Source organism: Bos taurus, chromosome 27 (genome assembly GCF_002263795.3).
Source record: "Bos taurus isolate L1 Dominette 01449 registration number 42190680 breed Hereford chromosome 27, ARS-UCD2.0, whole genome shotgun sequence".
NCBI lineage: Eukaryota > Metazoa > Chordata > Mammalia > Artiodactyla > Bovidae > Bos > Bos taurus.
The window spans coordinates 36,419,165-36,440,817 of NC_037354.1; the positions used below are offsets into that span (position 1 = coordinate 36,419,165).

Consider the following 21,653-nt stretch of genomic DNA (forward strand, 5'->3'; position numbering starts at 1 on the left):
TCTGTCCGCACGACGAATGAGGAAATGACACAGCAGGGAAATGACACAGGACAGAAATCCCCAGCCTACAGGCCAAGTATCCTCTGATGAGCTCAGTCTGCAAGGTTCTCCCCGCCGCCAAGCCCAGCGGATCCTGCGGCCCCGCCCACAGGGCCCGCAGTTCCGCCTCCCGGGTCTGAGGACCCGCCCCCGGACCCGCCCCGCAGCCCCGCCCTGCCTCTTCCTTCCAGCCGGACTCCTACGGGCAGGGCGGGGGGCGGAGTCCTCGCGGGCCCCGCCCACAGCGCGTCCCCTCACGGTAGCGCGCAGTCTCAACAGGATTGCTTTACGGCCGGAGGAGAGGGTGGGCCCTAGACTTGAGGTAGGTGTCCGAGCAGAGGGGCGGGGAGGTGTTGGGGAGGAAGAGGCCTTTTGCGGCAGGACGTAAGTGGAGGCGTAGGCGTTGCGACAGCAGCTGGAGGGCAGAGGAGGCGGGTTCGTGTTTCCCGGGCCGAACCGGGCTGTGGGGGGGCGCGGGGCCTGGGCCGGGGAGGGAGCTGAAGGGCCGTGGTGCCAGCATGGGTGAAGGGGAGTGGGGCCGGGAGGCCTTTGGCCGCTCTGGGCGCTGGGCGGGTCTGCGGGGCTGGGGGGCCGGAGTCCTGGGTCCAGGCCGGGGGTATGACCGTGGTTGGTGTCCCCCGAACCCGCAGCGCGGCCCGTCCTGTCCTCGCCATGAGGCCGCAGCAGGCGCCGGTGTCCGGGAAGGTCTTCATTCAGCGAGACTACAGCAGTGGCACCCGCTGCCAGTTCCAGACCAAGTTCCCCGCGGAGCTGGAGAACCGGGTACGCAGCCGGGCTCCCCGCACCTGCGCTCGGCCGGGGCGGCGGCGGAGTGCGGGTCTGGGAGGGGCCGGGCACAGCTGGGGCCTGGGCCAGGGCTGTGCCAGGAGGGGTCTGGTAAGCAAGACCCGGGGTCGGGAGCAGGAGGAATGAGGCCAAGCCGCCGGGCCGGATGACCTGATGATGGCCAGGGCCGGAATCGGTACGCTGCTGTCCTCCCCACCCCACCCCACCCCGGGTTAGTGACCACAGTGATGAGGCACTTGATTCCTGACCCTCCAGGCCACCCACCTCGGCGTGTTGTGTAAGCTGCATTCTCCAACCTCACCACGCAAAGATCACCATCATTCGAGTGACGAACGTCCGGCCGCTTGTGCTAGTTTATTATTCGGTGCTGTGCTGGGCAGCGCAGACAGGCCTTTTCCGAACCTTGAGAAACACAGAGTAGTGCATGGGTCTGGACAGGGAAATATCTCAGAACGAGGCCCTCAACTAGTTCCTTATGCTGATTATCGCTGGGAGCCGACTTTTGTTGGCCTGTGGGCCAGAACTGTCATCAGAATGTGGGTCCTCTGGACGGTCTTGGGCGCAGGAAGGGGTGTTTCTCCTTTCTTCAGACTTAATAAAAAGAATAATAATGGTCATTGGATCTTACTGTAAAGGTGCAGCGAAGTGAGACTATGTGTGTGTTTTCTTGTGCCTAGGTGTGTTCATACTCCAAAGACAGACTGTTTGGTCTTGAGGTTTGTAAGGTGAACCTGTTTCCTGCTCAGAGTCAGCTTCTGGTTAGATGGGAGCAGGTTTTGTGGTTCTTTTCTCTTTGACAAGAGGGTGAGGGAGTCAGGGGTGATTGGGCATGGGTGTGGAGATGTGAAGTGCTGGCCATGGAGTAGGTAGGTGGCGATGAGTATGTACTGGAGCAATGTGCAGCAGTCATGTAAAATTAGCTTGTGGGGGGTAGGTCGTTCTACCTGATTGCCAAGGTGGGAAAATCAACAAAGATCAATGACAGTGTGCTTTGGCTTGATTTAGAACCCTCAGCAGGTTAGTGGCCCAGGTATGTTTCTTTAAATGCAAATTAAGGACCCAGCACACCTTATAAAGATGATTTGTAGATTAGTTTGTTTATGAAATGTCCTGTAATTGTTGCAGTTTGTTGTTGCCATGTTATGAGATAACTCAGCCTGACACTAGCTGGACACCTCCATGGTGGTTTGAAAAGATAGAAATTGAGCAAGTTGCCTGTTGGCTAGAGCTACTGAATGTGGTTTGTAAAATAATTTAGCATTATAGTCAACAGGCTTTTTTAGTACTTATATGAAATAGATCAAATGTTTCACTTTTAAGTCTCTTAGGGAAACTCTGACTTAATACTGTTTATGTGCTTTCAGATCAGAATGTAAACAACTCTTTTGCCCCACACTTATTTGGATGTCACTTGATGCTTTGTTTAAAGGATTTAAAAGTCAAACTTCCAGCTCATAATTGAGCCAAGTCTATTTATGCAGAATCAGACTTGAGCCTTCAACTCTGTGTGTGGTGGAACCTTTATTTTATGGTCTGAATACAGAAACGGTGCAGTGACAGTACTCCATGGATGGCTATAGGAAGTCTCTCTTGCCACATTCTGGAGTCCCTCCGTTTCTCTGACTTCGTGTAGCCCAGCACCACTTGTGATTCTGAGTACTATGTGTGTGTGCACTTAGTCGCTCAGTCAGACTTCGCGACCCCATGGACTGTAGCCCGCCAGGCTTCTCTGTCCACGGGGATTCTCCAGACAAGAATACTGGAGTGGGTTACCATTTCCTTCTCCAGAGACTCTTCCCAACCCAGGGATTGAACCCAGGTGTCCCAGTTTGCAGACAGATTCTTTACCATCTGAGCCACTAGGGAATTCCAGGAATACTGGAGTGGGTAGCCTATCCCTTCTCCAGGGGATCTTCCCAATCCAGGAATTGAACCGAGATCTCCTGCATTACAGACAGATTCTTTATCAGCTGAGCTACCCTTGAATTTTTTTTTTTTTTTTTTCTTTTTAAATGTTTGGGTTAAAACACTAGCTTATACTTGAAACTGTTTGGGAAAGCTTTGATTTTTTTTTTTTTTAAAGTGTGTTGAGATTAAATTTAAATTACAGGTTTAAATTTTCCTTGCTTTGTTTGATGGAAAATTGAAAGGTTTCTCTCTTTGTTTCTCTACTGCTTAACCTAGAAATTGTACTGATTGCGCTGCCACTGAGGCTGAGTTTCCCTTTGTGAGAACGTCGTACTTGGCAATGTAATAGAGGGAGAAATAAACATCCAGCTGTTTTGTATGACTTTAAAGCATTAAACACACACACATTTGTACCCTTTAATTTGAGAGTAAGAACAAGTTCTGTGTGTTAACAAGTTTACTTTCTCACTGCCTCTGAGAACATAATACTTTGATGTGTAAGCGCTTTGTCGCCAGGACATTTCTTTAAAGCTCGATTCTTAACTTTAGCCAGCATGCAGACATCTTAGGAACCGTTGGTGTGGGCAGAAAGAGAAGTGAGTGAGCTATAATTGAGGCATTTGTTCCCTGCATCCCTTTAAAACTATGTCTCTACAGCTGGTCAGTAGAAATTACCTTTGACTTGTTACCTTTGACAAGCTTCAGCCTGATGCTTTCGGCAGGTAGTTCAACATGAAACAAAAATTCTGGCAGATGAGCCCGACTCCTGTTTCCATTCAGACATCCACTGCTTATTGGTCCAAGCAGCTCTAACTTGACAAGCCTCCAGGTGTCAGTGTAGCTGCTGTGTCGGTGTCCAGGCACCCAGAGGGGCGCGGACGGCCGCGCCTCATGGAGCCTGCGGGGCATGAGCTCGAGGCCGGCGGTCCCCCTGCAGGGCCCTTCGTTTTGTGTGTCCTCGCCTTTACTGCCGCCTGTCATGCATTTTTTTCAAATCTTTCCAAGAAGCTCTTAACTTTTTTTTAACTATTTTTTTTTTTTTTTGGCCACGCTGCACAGCACGCAGGATCTTAGTTCCCTGCCCTCGGATTGAACTGGGGCCCTCGGCAGTGAAAGTGCCAAAACCTAACCACTGGACTGCCAAGGAACGCCCATCTGTTTTTTTTTTTCAATTCAACTATTTTTTTTTTTTAAATCTTCACCTTGGATTTTTTAAAAAAATTTTTAAATGGTTTATGATTTGCTTCCATCCTGTAAAGCATTGCAGTCGTGGAATAACTTTTAAGAATTAGTGTTTCTGGTGGGATCTGTAGTTCCAAATCGGAAAGAAATCAAATGTTTCTGGGTTGGGGACTTGCTGGCAGTCTGGTGGTTAAGACTCAGCGCTTCCAAGGCAGGGGACGCAGGTTCAGGCCCTGGTCGGGAAACTGAGATGACACAGACCGCCTGGTGTGGCTTAAAAAAAAAAAAGTTTCTGGGTTGGATCGCCTGGTTTTTAATCATTCTATCCAAAGAAACATAAAAAATTCAGAGAAGTTTCTTTCTCAGATCATAACATTGTAGATGAAGCAAGTGCGAGTGTTTGAAATTGTTTGGACTTTCATGGTTTTACTGATGAACAAACAGAAGACATTAACTTTGGCAGAACCAGGTGGAGATAACAGTTTCCCATCCACACTTGCTCACTGAGCAGGTCTCCTTTCAGTCTGTGCTCTGGGAATGCTGACGGGTTGCCCAAGTGACTGTCAGTGACACGGCACGTCTTCAAGGGGCGGCTCTGGCTCCCAGCTCTGTCCCCACTCACCCAGCCCCCATCAGAAACACTCCTGTTCTGGGAAATTTAAAGTAGCTCCTTTTGAAAGGCAGGTTGAGTCACCACCACTTTAAGGTTTTCATGTGTTTGGCTCACTGAATCTTCACCATTTTCCACATGAAGGGCAAGGCAGCTGCCTCTTACCTAAAGGTTTTCTAATAGCTTAAGGTTGATAATCTGTTAACAAAGAATTATGTTCTTGGAGCATAATTTTGGAAGTGTTTTGGAAATTTGGAAATGTTCTGTCTCAAAGTGTATATTAAGGTTCTTGGAGTTTCTTTCTGAGTCTGTTTCTGTGTAAAGCCTTCATAAAGGAAAGAATTAATATGTAAGTGGGTATTCGTTTTAGGAATAAGGGGGATACTGTCTGAGAGCAGGCTGAGGATAAGGACAGATAAGTTGGGCTTTGTTACCTGCTGAGAATGATAGAATTGGGTGAAATGCTCTACCTTGGGCCCTGAAATTCCCATGGAGATTTGAAACTGACAAAGCGCTGTTAAAAGAAGGAAGGAAAGGGAAACTGGAAGAAGAAAGTGAAAGCGGGTCATTGGAGAAAAGGAGATACGACGATCGTGTTAGCACACGTGTGAGGTGATGGCGTCACTGACTAGAAAAAAGGTCATAGGCGTGCTTGGTGAGAAGAGCCCCGCGGGAGTGGGCGATTTTGCCTCGTCCAGTGTGAGCTCTTAGTAACCAAGTGGTTACTGCAAAAGAGATGGGAAAGCATACAGAGTTTGCCCCTTTTGATCTGCTGACAGTGTCCTTCCTCCCCTTTTTGGCCTCAGTCGATGCCGGCATTGAGGGACCACGATTTAGGATCGCCTGCCCTTCCTGCTGAGGGAGCGTGCCGCCCCTCCTCGGGTGCCCTCGTTCTTCACGCACGCCTCAGTTGCAGTGTCCTGTTGGCTGCTTGTGTTTTCACTGTTACATGTCTGTTACACTCATGACTCTCAATGCCGTGAGGACAAGTCAGTGTCTTACTCACCTTTCTCCAAGGCCTGCCTGTGGTGATACCCGAAAGTACAAGCTCTATAAATGGGAGTGTGGGAGAATGGAGGGCCGGAAGGACTGTGTTATTTAATTAAGTTACTTGTGATTCAGCACAGAGGATCGGGAGACACCCTTTTCAACTTGGACATAACACAGTGTCCAAAAGAAAGATGAAACTAAACAAACACTAACCAGTTTCAGCAACTTAGATCCAGATTTAATCACCTGAAAATTTGTTTGCCGACAGATAAAAATATTGACAAGACAGTGACCTATTTAGGGATCGAAGGCAGGAGTGACATGTTCATCTTTTTTTTTTTTTTTTTTTCCCAAAACTTATTTTAAAATTCTTTTCTCGGTACAGATTGATCGGCAGCAGTTTGAAGAAACAGTTCGGACCCTAAATAACCTTTACGCCGAGGCCGAGAAGCTTGGGGGCCAGTCGTATCTGGAAGGCTGCCTGGCTTGTCTAACGGCGTACACCATCTTCCTGTGCATGGAAACTCATTATGAGAAGGTAAGCCTGCCCATGTTTTCCCAATCTCTTACAATCATTTAAAAAAAAAAAAAATGTGGGTTTGTTACAGGTTATGTTTGCATGGTGACACTTGCTATAAAATTTAAAGGGCCTTTTATAATAATAATAATTCAGATTTTATTGTTGCCTCTATGACCAGACACATAGAAGAGTGCTGAGTTTTTATTTCCCCAAATGTGTACCCTCCATTTCCTCCTCCCACCTGAGTGCTTGTCTCCCCTTTGAACTGTCTGCTGGACCCAGAGCTGCTGGCTTCTCAACTTAGGGGTCTGAAAGTCAAGCCTCACCTCCCCACTTGGTTCAGCGGCACCCTGTCTTTTTCACCCAGCATCTTCAGAGGGTCAAGAAGAGGGAAATTGTACCAGTAGTCAGACCGAGCTGTCTTCCATTTCCCCATTCATTAACTTTATGACACCCTCTGCCACCCCCTGATTTATGCCCTTGTGACATCTCTCCTAGACCAACACCACAGCCACAGAGCCTCTTTCCTGCCTTTCTCTTGCATTTCCAAACAGCTGTTGTGTCGTGAAACACAGCCGTGCCTCTCCTGCAGCATGAGGGGCCTTCTCAAGCCCTCCCCCAGCTCACCTCTCCCAGGCCTGTCTCCCCCCGTCCTCACTTTATCTTTCAGCCAGGTGCACCCTCTGAGAAGCCTTCCTCCACCTGAGATGCCCTTCCCGTGTCCGAATCGCCTCAGTCCCTCAGTCCCGCTCTCAGCTGACTTTTCGCCCTCTCTTCTGATTGGACTCCTTCTCTCCTCTCTGTCCCCACAGCGCGTTACTGGAATCTGTTTTCTGGTACTTAAGCAGTCTCTGCTGAGGAATGTAGCATTTATATTCCTGTCTTACTTGCCCATCAAGTATGTGTTTTTCTTGCGATCAAGGACAGTGTATCCCTCTTGACACCTAGCACGAGGCCTTGGGCGTAGGAGGCACTCGTGTGTTCAATGAATGGATGTACATTAATCACAGTAAACCCCTAGAGGATCATTCCGTTCTGACCATGTTTAGAAAGGGAAGGCTCTAAGGAGTTTAGTGTCACACCCTCTCCGGCCGAAGTCTCCCGGTGGCTGTCTTGTACTCCATGTGGTAGAGAGTGGACACGTGCGGCTCCAGCTTTTTGAGCTGTTGGCTGAACATACCACCATGTTCTTCCTTACCATCCTGGTGTGAATCCCCTGGTGAGCATTTAAAGAGCTACACAGGCAGTTTATGTCCTTCTCCATGTCACATACTTTCTTTCCTGCTTAACGTTCGACATCAGAAGTCACAAAGGATCCGTATCCGCTTTTAGTCTGTTTTGTCTTAGCAGCTCCTCTTTAGTGATACATTTGGTGAGTGAAGGGACACGGGATCCATTCGATTAATATTTATTGAACATCTACTATGTGCTAAGCACTGTGCAGAGGATATAACTGAATGGGCAGACATGGTTACTGACGTTGTGGAGTTTATAAGTCTAGTAAAAACTGATACTAAGAAAACAAAACCCACAGAATTATAAGTTGTGATAAATGCCTTAGAAAAAACCAAGCTTCCCTAGGATAGAACATAACTGGAGAGACTAATTTAGATGGGGGCCAGAAAGGGCCTCTGGAGTGCTAACATTCAGCTGCCACGTGAAGGATGGGGAGCCTGGGGCCTTTCAGGAGGACGGAGGAGGACACGCAGAGCGTGGGTCCCCCGTGCAGAGCAGGGGAGGGCGGAGGTGGTGGGGGAGGTGAGGGGATCTGCGTCCTTCACCGTGGAGTGTGTTCTCCCTGGAGAGAGGCTTAGATTTTATTTCCACGCAGGGAAGGATCACTGAAGCTTTTCAAGCAGGAGGGTGGTAGGATCTGATTTTCATTTTAAACAGATTTCTTGGCTCTGGGGAAGAAAGGTGTAAAAGTGCAAGTAAGATGCTTCGTAGAAGTCCAGGCAGGAGAGGAGAAGAGCCTGGGCAGGGAGGGAGCGGCAGGGACAGCAGGAGGTGCTCGGACTCAAGGGACGAGGTGGTGGAGGAGGAGCCGGGTGCGCTGGGGAGCCACTGACCACGGGAGGGGGTGGGCGGGGAGGGCTGGGCTCGTGCAGGTAAGACACTCATGCCACGTGGCCGTCGAAGACGTGTAATAGTTCCAATTTAAGGCAGAAATACTTCCTCCAGAGTGTTTTATTCATGCCTCATGGAATATTACATGCTTGAATTGTTATTTCACTGTAGTTTTTGAATTTGTTGATGAAATTTTAATTAACTTATTTTTTCATGTGCCTTTGCTAAAATAGGTACAGATACCTGCCTCTGGCATCAGTTATAAAGAGACTGATCACTGGGTGCCAGCTAGGTCATTTCCTAGTTTTGAGTCATGGACAAGTTCATCTCCCCAAATCTGAGTTCTCAATTGTAAGCAGGTCTTAGACTGGTGGTTACCAAGGAGTAGGGGTGGGTGTTAGCAGATGCAGACTAGGAGACATAGGAAAGAAACCATCATGAAACAGAATATGAAAGAGAATGTTATGTACATGTATAACTGAATCACTTTGCTGTATAGCAGTAATTAACACAGCATTGTTTAAAAAAACAAGGTAAATCCAAAAAAGAAATATAATGGATCTTTGAATTAATAAATTGCTTTATTTTATTTATGGCAGGTGCTAAATAAAGTTTTCTTAAGATAGACTTAAAAACCAAGTTAGTGTGTGTGTACATATATGTTTTAATTAGATACATATGCACTTACATGTACAGGTTTTTTTTTTTTTTTTTTTACCTCGAGTGTATAAGTGTATAAGTAATCTTTTTTTAGCAGCTGCTAGTTTCTTTATCTACTAAAACATTTAGCAACTCTTAATTAAAATATTTTTTATTATTATTTGATTATTTTGATTATTAATTTTGGAAGGCACTTCTCAACATCAGAAAATAATGGACTTGAGTTCATAAGTAACATATAAGGTATTACTTTACAAGTCTAATTAAAGTCTCTTTTACCGAGTAAGTATTATAAAGCAAATAAAGACCCAATAAAATTAGTCAAGAAACCCAAATTTATGGCACATTTTATAAATATGTGATTTTATATAAGAAATGTGGACATGAATTAACTAGATCATGCAAAGTACATACTGGAATGTTCATAATAAGGATATAATCTCCATGTACTTTTAAAAGAAAACATTGTAAATGTGTATTTGTATTTTTGATAAGATGATAAAAATGTTAGAGCACTCAGCCACTCCCTCTCTCCAGTTTGCCCCTTAGGAATTCCTGCGCTATTATTTTCTACTTTATGAAGGGACAAAATTGAGTCATTTAATCTTTATCGTTTTGAACACTAAAACTTGCAGTCTACAAACAGTAAGCCAAGTATAATGACACTTACACCTTGTCATGTGGGTTAAATTTTTTGAGATTGTAAATAGGCCTTTTAAAACCCACTAGAACAATCATGCTTTTTTTTTTTCTATAATGTGCTATTTATTGATTTACAATGAAGATAAAGGCTTCAGTGTTATTCCTCTCCATTGCTTAATCAGGGAACAAATGGGCCTGTGGAACGTTCTTCTTTCAGGAGCAGTTGTGTGTTCGTCCACCAGAGGCGTCCCTGCTGCCCATGGACTGTTATGTGAAAAGAGCACAGTCAGAGGAACTCAGATCTTTCTGGAAACACTAAGCCCCTGGGCCTCTCACTCAACCCCACTTCGGTTATCTTTCCTCAAGGGCTTTGAGAGGCTTATTCTCAAAGAGGACAATAGCCTTTCCTGAAGTCTGAGTGTTTAACTTTGTAAATACTATACAAACTGAGGTTTTTATTGCGGGTTTGAGGATAACAGAGATAATTTTGTTCGGTATTATACTTTGTTTTAACGATTTACTAAAAATAGTGAAGTATGAATAAAATGTCAACACAGAGTTCCTGGAGGCTGAGAACGGTGCTCTGTCCTGTCAGGAGCGAGGTACGAGTTGACTCACATCCGTGAGCTGTCTGTTGCTAACAACACGTCTGGGTTAGCACGGTGCTGCCTTCACTGCAGTGCTATGGGAGGATTTGCAGCTGGCACCCAAGGAAAACTGACTGTCTTCTTTCTGAACTGAAACCCAAATGTCCATGAGTGTTATCAAAGTTTAAACAAAAGCCTTGCACGACAGAGTTCTGCTTGAATCGAATAAAGGATGGCTGTGTCTTTGCTAATAACCTGCACTCAAGGAGGGGAGGAGAGCTGTGTGAAGGAATCCTTTCTTTGAAATCAGCCATGCAGGCGGGTTTCTCGGTGTCCACCCGGTGGAAATGCACGGGCCGAGAGGAGCCTGGCTCTCCGGTTTCCAGCTTTGGCAGGTGAGCACAGAAGGAAATTGGAGAGAAGAGGGAGAATCCTGAATTGGGCACCTTCGTGGGTGACTTGCTTCCCTTCTTTTTAGCATGATTGACAGTGTTCTTACCTGGAGAATCCCAGGGATGGGGGAGCCTGGTGGGCTGCCGTCTGTGGGGTCGCACAGAGTCGGACACAACTGAAATGACTTAGCAGCAGCAGCATGGTTGACAAATCCTGGTGGAAAGAGTGACTGAGATTTTTTTTTTTTTTTTTTTTTTGCTCATTAAGACCAGGCACTGCTCAAATTCTTTGAGAGTTGAAAATAGGAGAATGACATATGTACTTTAGGTAATTAGGTGAAAAAGTCTTTTCTTTAGAAATAGTATTCTTACATTACTTCATAACCCTGCAGATGGCTCTTTTAATAATATCATGCTCTTTTTAAAAAAACGTAAAACATGAGATTGTATTATTCCCCAGAGATGTAACCTGAATAGACTGTTTATTGTCCTTCATTATACAAGCAGCATAGAGTTTTAAATTCTAAATCAGTTTATGCCAAAGCAGCTACATTTTATCATTCTAATATGTTGGTTTGTTCTGGTACATTATAGACCCACACTTAAATAAAATTTCTTCATTTCCAGCTTTATTTTCATACAGTTCTTTTTTTCCCTTTATGTTGTGATCACATTTATCTGTGACTTTATCATATTCTGGTAGTGTGAATTTAAGGAAACATACAATAATTAAAGAATTGGATCAAAGCCTCTTTGAAGATTAGAGCCAGCAAAGGATTATAATGACCTTGAATCTGAAATAAAACATGTGACTCTTTGATTTTGTGTATCGCTATTAAGATTTATTTTCTTCTAGGTTATCTGTCTCAGAATTGCCCTTATTAAAGCTTAAGATTTGGCAATTTCCAGGAGTTCCTTTTTATCCTATCTGGTTTTTGTCTACGTTTGCTTTGACTTTTACAACCTTAATCCTAAACTTATAAATCGAGGTTCCCATCTAGGACACAAGAGCAGGCTTCAGAGCAGCCTCCCGTGCAGGCCGGGAGACGATGTAGAGCACTGGTCACCAGACCTCCATGGCAGCCAGCACAAACGTGCCTGATGAAGGACACAGATTTCTCAGTTTTAAAAGCACTGGACTCCCTTTGTTATATGCCCGCTTTGTACTATGACTTTAAATGATGAAAATGTACAGCGGAGAAAGCAGTTCTTTCTTTCTCTTTTGGAGGGGAGGGTGGGGGGCATGGCTTACGGTTTGTAGGATCTTAGTTCCCCGATCAGGCGTGCAAATGGGCCCTCAGCAGTGACCTGAGGGTCCTGACCACTGGACTGCAGAGAAGTCCCGAGAAGCATCTCTCAAGTGTCCAGGAGAAAGCCAGAAGCTGTCCCTGATATTAGAGGAGGTCACATGTCACACATGTCCCGAGTAGGGAAGGGGAAGGCACGTAACGTGTGTGTATGGTCACCTCCAAATTTCTCCATATCCAGGATGGAGGGAAGGGGCGTGGCTCCCGTGCCACCATCTGGCTGCATCTCTGTTTGGACTTAGGCTGTATGGACGTGCTCAGAACTGGGGTTGGGGGGGCGGGTGTTGGGGACCCAGGGCATGAGCCATGGAGTCAGAGCTGTCCCTCCACGTGAACACCTATTTCTTGCTTTGAAAACTAATTCCACTGCCTGAATATTTTGCAGTTCAGCTAAATACTCAAAAGGAAAATCTGATGAAGTTGGTAAGAGAGCTGTGTTGTTTCTCTTTGGTCAGGTCCTGAAGAAAGTCTCCAAATACATTCAAGAGCAGAATGAGAAGATCTATGCCCCACAAGGCCTCCTCCTGACAGATCCCATCGAGAGAGGGCTGCGAGTTGTATCTTTTCAGTCCAGATCATGAGGTCTGAGTATTTGATGGCCCCGTCAGCCCGGGTAAGAGAGGATTTCCCTCAGTTCCCGAACCTGCTGTGGGCTGTGCTGCTGAAAGGCACACTCTCCCTCCAGCACAACTCCTTCCCGGGCGTCGTGCTGGGCTCTGGAGCATTTAGTGTTGGGGCTGCCGTTGTCTTGGTGGCTGTGCAGCATCTTGTAGTAATAATGGGAGTCGGGTGAGTCATGCATCTCAGCTGCAGAGGCTGCACCAAAGGCCCCTTTGAAATGCATGAACTCAGTGCGCAGAGAGCTCATCGTCCAAATAAATCTCAGCTCCGTGGGTTCATCTGACTCGTTGAAATCAGTTACAGCTGCCAGATGTATCATTTCATTACCTTTGACATAACTGCATATTTTAGAGGCAGTTGACTTTGAAAATCATGAAGTTTATTTTGGTAATTTGGTAAATAAAATTGCAAAAAAAAAAAAAACTAATTTAGCTTGATAACAAGTAAAATAAATAACTGGGTAAAATAAAATTTTTTTAAAACCTAGGTCAGATAATCCCAGGCCTTCCGGCTGATAAGCATTTCAACGGCTTTATTATACTTGTATCAGTGTCTCTTAAACTTTTAGAGGTCGTGAGCTCTCTCACAAAAAAAAGTTTGCATACAATTTCAGGGTGCTTTGCACCCCTGACGTCATTACCTCACTATGGATGCTCAGTTAAGAGCATCCCCCTTAGTTCTGCAATAAAGTATCCTTTTTCAGATTCTTTTCTTCTTTTAAAAAGTAAATAATGTCTGGAGAGGAACTCTGTGGTATACCACAAGCAATTACATTTCTTGAATTTTTCAGCAAGGTGTGGAAAACACCCTGTTTAACTTAAGCAGGAGAAATTTTTAATGTTTTGAAACAAGTAAAGCAAATAATAATTATTGATAATTTAAAATGATGTAAATGGTAATGTAAGATAAGTAAAGACAAGGGGGACTTTCCTAGCGGTCCAACAGTTAAGACTCCGGCCTCCAACGGCGGTTGCAGGTTCAGTCTCACGCGGGGAACGAAGATGTCCCACACGCCGCGAGGCGCAGCCAAAACAACTTTTTTTTTTTTAAGTTAAGTAAAGACAAGTCCGCACAGATCACACCCATCTTCTCTCCGTAGTCCCTTTTTCTGTGTTCTGTTCTCCAGTGTGTTTTCTTAACAGTCATGCTGTTCAGATTGAAATTACCATTTATGAAGACAGAGGCATGAGCAGTGGAAGATAAACCATAGAATTAAAGGTAAATATGAAATTGTATGATTTATGTGCCATTTCTGTAATTTTGTAGGATGCATAAATTTTCTCGCCTGCATCATAAATCCTGGCATACTCTTTGTACTGACTTGATATTTAAAATGTGTCATTAACCTAAATTCTGTTAACCCAAGTGATAGTTTAATCCTGATTTTTTTTCTTCCCCCTTTGTTGTTTTCAGACTGGTTTTGTTATTACTTTGTTTGGGGTGTTTGGGGGCGGTCTTATTTTAATATTTCAAAACTATCTGGACATTTTAATACATGGGTCTTACACATAAAAATCAGATCAGAGATTTCCCTGACATTTTTTTCCCTGACAGATTTCCCTGTCATTAAAGCCATTACAAATGGCTTTAATAACCAAAGAAACGTTTCAGAATAGGGAGATTCTAAATATTTCATGTATTTAAGTGGCTTCATAGCCCTTTAGAAAAAACCTTACCTCCAGTGGGTAGAACCATAAATGTTCTTTCTCTTTAGAATGTTCATGTTCTCACATATCCATATAATGACGTTGAACAACTGAGCAACGAATTGATGAATGCTGGTGGGAATGTGCGGGAAGAATCACCTGGAAGCCACCGTGCCTTCTAAGTGACCAAAAAAATGGTCGATTTCTGCATGTTTCCATCCTACTCTCTGCCTCCCAGTAGTAATTCTACCGCGGTGCTTTCCTGAGCACGTCCGCAGGCAGCTGTCCCTGACTCACAGGAGGCCGCGCAGAAACAGATTCAACCAGAGCAGACAGCCTCCTCCCCAGGGCAACAGTAATGATACTCGCTGCCGTTTTGAGGGCATGGCTGTGTGCTAGGTGTTACACAGACGGTGTTTCCAGTTCTCACGAGAACCTGCGCAGTATTTCCCCCACTTAACAGATAAGCAAACCAAGATAGGAAGAGACTAAGTGATGATCTCCAGGTCACACAGCTAATGAGTCCCGGGTTACCAACCCGAGTCTGATTGACCATAAAGCCTTGTCTTTTCACCATACTTCCTGTAAGTACATGCAGCAGCAGAGATGTGGAGAAAGAGAGAGTCCATCACATTATTCTAAGTGCTTTTCCCCTTCGTTTCTTTTCCAGTACCTTTTAAAAATAACATCTTGTCTGCCCTGTACCATTTGTTGAATGCTGTTAATACATAGCTGCCTTCTCTGAGCGCCAGGGAATGTGTCCCCCAAGTTCTTACAAGACACAGACCTAAACAATGACACCCTCTGCCGTGTGTTTTAGTCTTTACTGAGGCTGTTTTGGAGCACTTAGTGTTACCTGTTCACACACTTTCTCACGTGCGGTTTGCAAACTGGTGTTTCTCAGACGAGCAGCCAGGAGCCCTACGTGTGGGTTTGGTGACGGCCGCTGGGATACGTTTGTTTGATCAGTTGCAGCTGCGCTGCTTTGGCACAACCCATTTGTCATGACTCACTTTGCAGCTCTTATTGCTTTAATACACTGTTTTTCTGAGGTGGCGCGGGATTTGGAGCAATTGCACACCAGAGACGAATCTATCAATATTCAACAACAGTGAAATTTTGAAATGAGATTTACATTAGGAACTTGTGGTAATTTCATGAATGCAAATATTTTCGTTCAGTGTAATTTAGTTTTCAGAGCTGTGTGTTCCTCAGACCCGGGATCCTGTGTGGGCTGAGGTCTTAGAGGAGAGGGGAAAACTCTCTAATGAATTCAGTTCTGTCGTTTTTCTTAAGCGTACGTGGTGTCTGCAGCTTAAAGCATTACATGGGAATTAAAATTAATGACTTAAGAGCACACAAATCATGGAGGTGGCCTTTATTTTTTAAAAAAGAGTGTTATATCTTGCTCCTTTTAAAAAAGTTTGAATTTTTTTGATACCTTTGTTACCCAACAAACTGATGGTTGTTTTCTCTCTTCAGATTAAGATTGTCTTCTTTACTTAAAAAACAGAATGTAGCACTAATCTATCATGATAAAGAAGTGATAATAAAAACATCCAGCGCTTGTGGGCCCCCCTGTGTGCCCGCATCATTCACAACACCCTCTGAGGTCCGTGGCGGCATCCCTGTGTTTCAGACGAGGGGACTGAGGCCCAGAGGATTTCAGTTACTTGTCCAGGGCCCCAGACTGGCAGGTCGGCAGGAGGCAGCCAGGCCTGGATTGGCCGCGCACCCCTGTGCTGTCCTGCCTCTCGAGACATGCTTGGTCAGAGATGCAAACGTTCAGGCTTGGATCTCTGGACCCTCGAGCCGTGGACCCCCTTCGGCAGATGAGACAGATATGGGCATCTCAGTAGCCAGAGCCTGGGTTAATGGAGTGTAGCCCACACGCAGGGAGGTCACAGCAGCTGCTCTTGGGAGGTCAGTCGGTGTCGCTTTCTAAACCTTTGCTTCCCCTTCTAACTGCAGATCCCACCTCCAGCTGGGACCCTCACCTGTCCACCGGCCGACCGCAGAGCGTCCCCCTACCTCCTCTCCAGAGCATCATTCCTTCGTATCTGCTGCCAGAGCCACGGTGCCATTCACTCCAAGGACTGACTTTCTAAAATTCCGCACCTGGAGTGACCTCTAGTCGCTCAGCATCCACTTTGTGTCTCCAAATCGTGTAGGACTCTGCAATCTTTTGATCAGTTTCTGAGAAAATGCAGTGAAGCGTTTCACTTTTTCATTCAAAGCCATTAAAAACATATGCAGTTGGTCAGCCCAGCACAGTTTATTTCTCACCTGCCACCAGCACCAGTGGTTCTCACCATTCCTTGGGCTTCAGCAAGTCGTGCCCTAGCCAGTGTTCAGTCTTACTCCCCCGAATTCATGAAATGCTTTTCTCCAGGATTTTGGTGAAGGGTGGGCTGTGTCTGGTTTTGCTAACGCATCTCTCAGATTTCAGAGAACTACCAGTTTTGCTGTGACTCAAAGCTTAAAGATCTACTTCTGCTGTTTAATTTCCCAAACCGAAGCTCATTGGAAAAATAATGTATTATTTTACTTGTTTTATTATAGCCATTTCCTAATTAAAGCAGTATTTAATGCATTTTCCAGGTTTGGTTTTTTTTTAGAATTCTGTTACTACTGCATCACCTCAAACATTGGGAAGATGTGGTATGTGTCGCTTGTTCCTTATAAAAATAAGTAAGCACAATAAAGTGGATGCTAAACCATCAAACTCAAATGTCCCTGCTGTGTCCCTGAACGTGTAATGAGCAAGTGTAATAAATATTTTAATTATAGTTTTGTTATAAATGTAACTTAAGAGAAAAAAAAATTTGATAGGAATAATACTGTACATTGCTAATTTTTAACTCTCCCTGATGGCAGTCCTTATGATTCATAGACTTTATCATATACAGTATTCCGTGCACAGAAACATGTATGATTGGTTCAAGTTCAGTAAGATAAGTGATTTCCAGCTAAAAGTGTCAAGTCCCGAGTCACTGTTTGGAGTTCTTTTTTGGGCTGTATGTTCTTAGCACGGGGACTTCCCATACCCTTCACCTTCGGGGTTTGAGAGCACTGTTTTGGGGTGAAGGATAAGACATGTATTAGGAGAGAAGGAAACAGTTAAAAGTTTTACTTTCAGAGATGTTGTAGGTGCTAATACTGGATTTAACCTTTCAGATTTAATTTCTTTTATGATCTGTTAATTATTCAGTAAATCCCATAGTTCCATGTAATATTTTAATTGTATAACTTGTTACTTTATAATAGCCTATAATAGTGTGTCTGTCTGCCTTTTCAACCCGTTGCAATAACTTTGCTGAAATATTAACACATTAGTAAAACTTTTCTTAAACAAATTGTCTCTGTGTCATATTTGGTGTGATTTGGTAAAGTGTAAATGAAACAGTATTAAATTTGGCAGATAGACAATACTAGGAGAACCCCTGGTCCAGTGCAGCTTAGTATTTTTAAACAAACATCTGACATTTATATGGCTTGTCACACTCAGCAGTTTTTCACATGCTTTATCTCTTAAATGAAGATATATTAGTGACAGGGCTCCAAACCAAGAAATAGTCCCCAATAGTCAAAATGTATTAAATAAGAGATTGGAGTGTTTCATTGGGGAAAAGTATCACAGGATCATGACAATCTTAGATCATCTGATGTCTCGTGTGTGTTTTTTTTTATGAAGTGCATTTGCAGAGAGTAACAGCTTATAAAATAGAGTCTGTATTCCAACTTAAGTTCCTTCCATATTCCATTTGGCCTTGGTTCCTGGATAAGTCAACACTTGTCAAGCGGCACAGACTCTGTTGCTTGTTTCAGTCTCATAAAGGAAGTTGGAGTCTTCAAGCCATGTCTGACCTTCATACTTAACCTCCCCTTCCCCTTGCCACCCCACCCAGCCCCTCAGTTCCCTGAGAGCAGGGCTGGTTTCTCGTTGCCCTCGCATCCGTCCCTGACCCAGCATTCCACAACACGGCTACATATACTGTACTTAGCACTCGTATCCGTGTACACAAATGCACGAGATGTAAGGCGTTTGACTTAATAGTGACTCCTAAACTCCCTGGGGCTTCCCTCGTAGATCAGCTGGTACAGAATCCACCTGACGTGTGGGAGACTTCCTGGGTTGGGGAGACCCCCTGAAGAAGGGATAGGCTACCCACTCCAGTTTTCTTACGATTCCCTACTGGCTCAGACAGTAAAGGATCTGCCTGCAATGAGGGAGACCTGGGTTTGATCCCTGGGTTGGGAACATCCCCTGGAGGAGGGCATGGCAACCCACTCTAGTCTTGTTGCCTGGAGAATCCCATGGACAGAGGAGCCTGGTGGGCTACAGCCCATGGGGTCACGAAGGATAAGACGTGACTGAGTGACTAAGCACAGCACACAGCACAGCAAACTCCCCTTTATAGAAGTCTTGTTCTAAGAGACAGTATCTGTGCTCAGATTCCATTAGAGGTGGACTTTTCCTCCATTTAGTCACTCAGTCGTGTCCGACTCTGCGACCCCATGGACTACAGCATGCCAGGCTTGCCTGTCCATCACCAACTCCAGGAGCTTGCTCAAGCTCATGTCTATCGAGTTGGTGATGCCATCCAACCATCTTGTCCTCTCTCATCCCCTTCTCCTCCAGCCTTCAATCTTTCCCAGCATCAGGGTCTTTTCCAAAGAGTTGGTTCTTTGCATCAGGTGGCCAAAGTATTGGAGTTTCAGCTTTAGCATTAGTCCTTACAATGAATATTCAGGACTGATACTCTTTCGGATTGACTGGTTTGAAGTCCAAGGGACTCTCGAGTCTTCTTCAACACCGCAGTTCAAAAGCATCAATTTTTTGGCATCAGCTTTCTTTATAGTCCAATTCTCACATCCATACATGACTACTGGAAAAACCATAGCTTTGACTATAGACGGACCTTTGTTGGCAAAGTAATGTCTCTTCTTTTTAATATGCTGTCTAGGTTGGTCATAGCTTTTCTTCCAAGGAGCAAGCATCTTTTAATTTCATGGCTACAGTCACCATCTGCAGTGATTTTGAAGCCCAAAAAGATAAAGCCTCTCACTGTTTTCCATTGTTTCCCCATTTATTTGCCATGAAGTGATGGGACCAGATGCCATGATCTTAGTTTTCTGAATGTTGAGTTTTAAGCCACCTTTTTCTCTCTCCTCTTTCACTTTCATCAAGAGGCTCTTTAGTTCTTCTTTGCTTTCTCCCATAAGGGTGGTGTCATCTGTGTATCTAAGGTTATTGATATTTCTCCCAGCAATCTTGATTCCAGCTTGTGCTTCATCCAGCCCAGCATTTCTCATGAGGTACTCTGTATATAAGTTAAATAAGCAGGGTGACAATATACAGCCTTGACATACTCCTTTCCTGATTTGGAACCAGTCTGTTGTTTCATGTCTGATTCTGTTACTTCTTGCATACAGAATTTCTACCTGCATACAGATTTCTCAGAAGGCAGGTCAGGTGGTCTGGTATTCCCATCTCTTTCAGAATTTTCCACAATTTGTTGTGATCCACACAATCAAAGGCTTTGGCATAGTCAGTAAAGCAGTAGACATTTTTCTGGAACTCTCTTGGTTTTTCAATGATCCAATGGATGTTGGCAATTTGATCTCTGGTTCCTCTGCCTTTTCTAAATCCAGCTTGAACATCTGGGAATTCACGGTTCACATACTGTTGAAGCCTGGCTTGGAGGATTTTGAGCATTATTTTGCTAGCATGTGAGATGAGTGCAATTGTGTGGTAGTTTGAACATTATTTGGCATTGCCTTTCTTTGGGATTGGAATGAAAACTGACCTTTTCCAGTCCTGTGGCCACTGCTGAGTTTTCCAAATTTACTGGCGTATTGAGTGCAGCACTTTCACAGCATCATCTTTTAGGGTTTGAAATAGCTCAACTGAATTCCATCACCTCCACTAGCTTTGTTCGTAGTGATGCTTCCAAGGCCCACTTGACTTCACCTTCCAGGATGTCTGGTTCTAGGACTTTTGCCTAGAGATAACTATTCTTGATTCCAATGAGCTTTTCCCTCTAGATCAGGAATTCCAGGGAAATGAATTGCTTTCAAAACTTCTGACAAACATAATGAAAAGAAGGGGTCTCATACTTCACTTCATTCTTTTGTTATTCTGTATGTCACTGGCGTTGCCAGTGTGTTATGTTAAATCCATGTGTGTGTGTGTTAATTGCTCAGTTGTGTCCAACTCTGTGACGTCATGGACTGTAGCCTTCCAGGCGCCTCTCCTTGGGATTTCCCAGGCAAAAATACTGGAGTGAGTTTCCATTCCCTTCCCCAGAGGATCTTTTTCACACAGGGATTGAACCCAAGTCTCCTGCACTGCAAGCAGATTCTTTACCATCTGGGCCACCTGAGAATGGTTAAAACTAGAAAACACTTTAAAGTATTGTAATATTTTTCTCCTGAATTCTTTAAACTTCTTTAATCTGATAAACATTCACTTTTAGAAAGTTTCCACTTTTCAAAGTTTTCTGGAACCTTGGAAAGCGCAAATGATACTTTGTATTCATTTAGGATTTTACTGACTAGACTTCTCTGTACAAAGTTCCAAGAAACTGGATGAAGAATGTGCTTGTCCTTCATTTAGCAGTTAAAATGACCCCAACAGGCTTGCAAATCACTTCTTAATGGGATAAATGCTAATTGATATAGGTCAAAGTGATCCGCATCATTTGTCCTTGGCTGGAAGATAAGCATCAATAAATAGAACCATTACACAATGACCAACTTTAATCTGCAGATGTGTGAAATGTGAAGACTTTATCCTTCCTCCCACAGAGTTTATGGTTTTATAGTAGTTTTCTGCACACCACAAAACTTGGAAACCTATAGAGAATAGCAAATGTCTGAGCACCATCTCATCTGCCATAAATTGTGAATGCCAAAATATAACTTAAGACCTCCCAAGTTCTAGGATAGTTAGGAGTACAGTGGTACATATACGCTGTTCCAAAATGAGTGAACAGAATTATGTGATCAAATAAAGGATAGAGCTCTTCTGTGCTGTATCCTAAGCTCTTCCCATAAACCTTCAGTGGTGCAGATGTGAAGTTCTGAGAAATTATGCCTAAAACTAGGAAGCCCTATAGGAACTTGCTAAGTCACTTCAGTCATGTCTGACTCTGTGCAACCCCATAGACGGCAGCCCACCAGGCATCCTGTCCCTGGGATTCTCCAGGCAAGAACACTGGAGTGGGTTGCCATTTCCTTCTCCAATGCATGAAAGTGAAAAGTGAAAGTGAAGTCACTCAGTCGTGTCCAACTCTTAGCAACCCCATGGACTGCAGCCTACCAGGCTCCTCCATCTGTGGGATTTTCCAGGCAAGAGTACTGGAGTGGGGTGCCATTACCTACTTAAAAAAATTTTTAAGCCTCCATTTTGCAAAAAAGAAATAATAAAGTGGACAAAGCTAAAGATCTATGGCTGGGGGTCACTGTCAAGTTAAAACAAATTTACGCCAGTAGAATTTTCAGGGTTTTTTTCGTAGAATCTATAAGTATTTAGGACCTTGTCAAGAATTTAACTTTGTACTGTCACTTTTTACCTTGGTAATGAAATCTTTAATCTTCAGATTAATTAAGTCACTTTGTCTTTGAAGAATTTCCTTTTGTTTTTCATACAAAGATTTTTTTTTTTTTTTAA

The 21,653-nt window shown here is 44.2% G+C and overlaps 1 protein-coding gene across 3 annotated transcripts; it reads left to right on the forward strand.

The window, feature by feature from the left end:
- Window positions 1-292: 292 nt before the first annotated feature.
- GOLGA7 (golgin A7) lies at window positions 293-17,334 on the forward strand. Of its 3 annotated transcripts, none has more exons than XM_005226132.5 (6): window positions 293-361; window positions 690-822; window positions 5,922-6,074; window positions 12,167-12,268; window positions 13,488-13,550; window positions 15,950-17,334. In XM_005226132.5, the coding sequence occupies exons 2-5, from the start codon at window positions 712-714 to the stop codon at window positions 13,533-13,535; spliced, it is 414 nt and encodes a 137-aa protein (XP_005226189.1). In that variant the 5' UTR covers window positions 293-361; window positions 690-711; the 3' UTR covers window positions 13,536-13,550; window positions 15,950-17,334.
- Window positions 17,335-21,653: the final 4,319 nt, after the last annotated feature.

What these genes read in the sequence shown, in the direction of transcription:
- GOLGA7 (XM_005226132.5), top strand. Translation starts at nt 712, where the DNA reads ATGAGGCCGCAGCAGGCGCCGGTGTCCGGGAAGGTCTTCATTCAGCGA. An exon ending in CCGCGGAGCTGGAGAACCGG is followed by an intron (nt 823 to 5,921) that starts GTACGCAGCCGG and finishes TTCTCGGTACAG; the next exon opens with ATTGATCGGCAGCAGTTTGA. An exon ending in TCGAGAGAGGGCTGCGAGTT is followed by an intron (nt 12,269 to 13,487) that starts GTATCTTTTCAG and finishes CATGCTGTTCAG; the next exon opens with ATTGAAATTACCATTTATGA.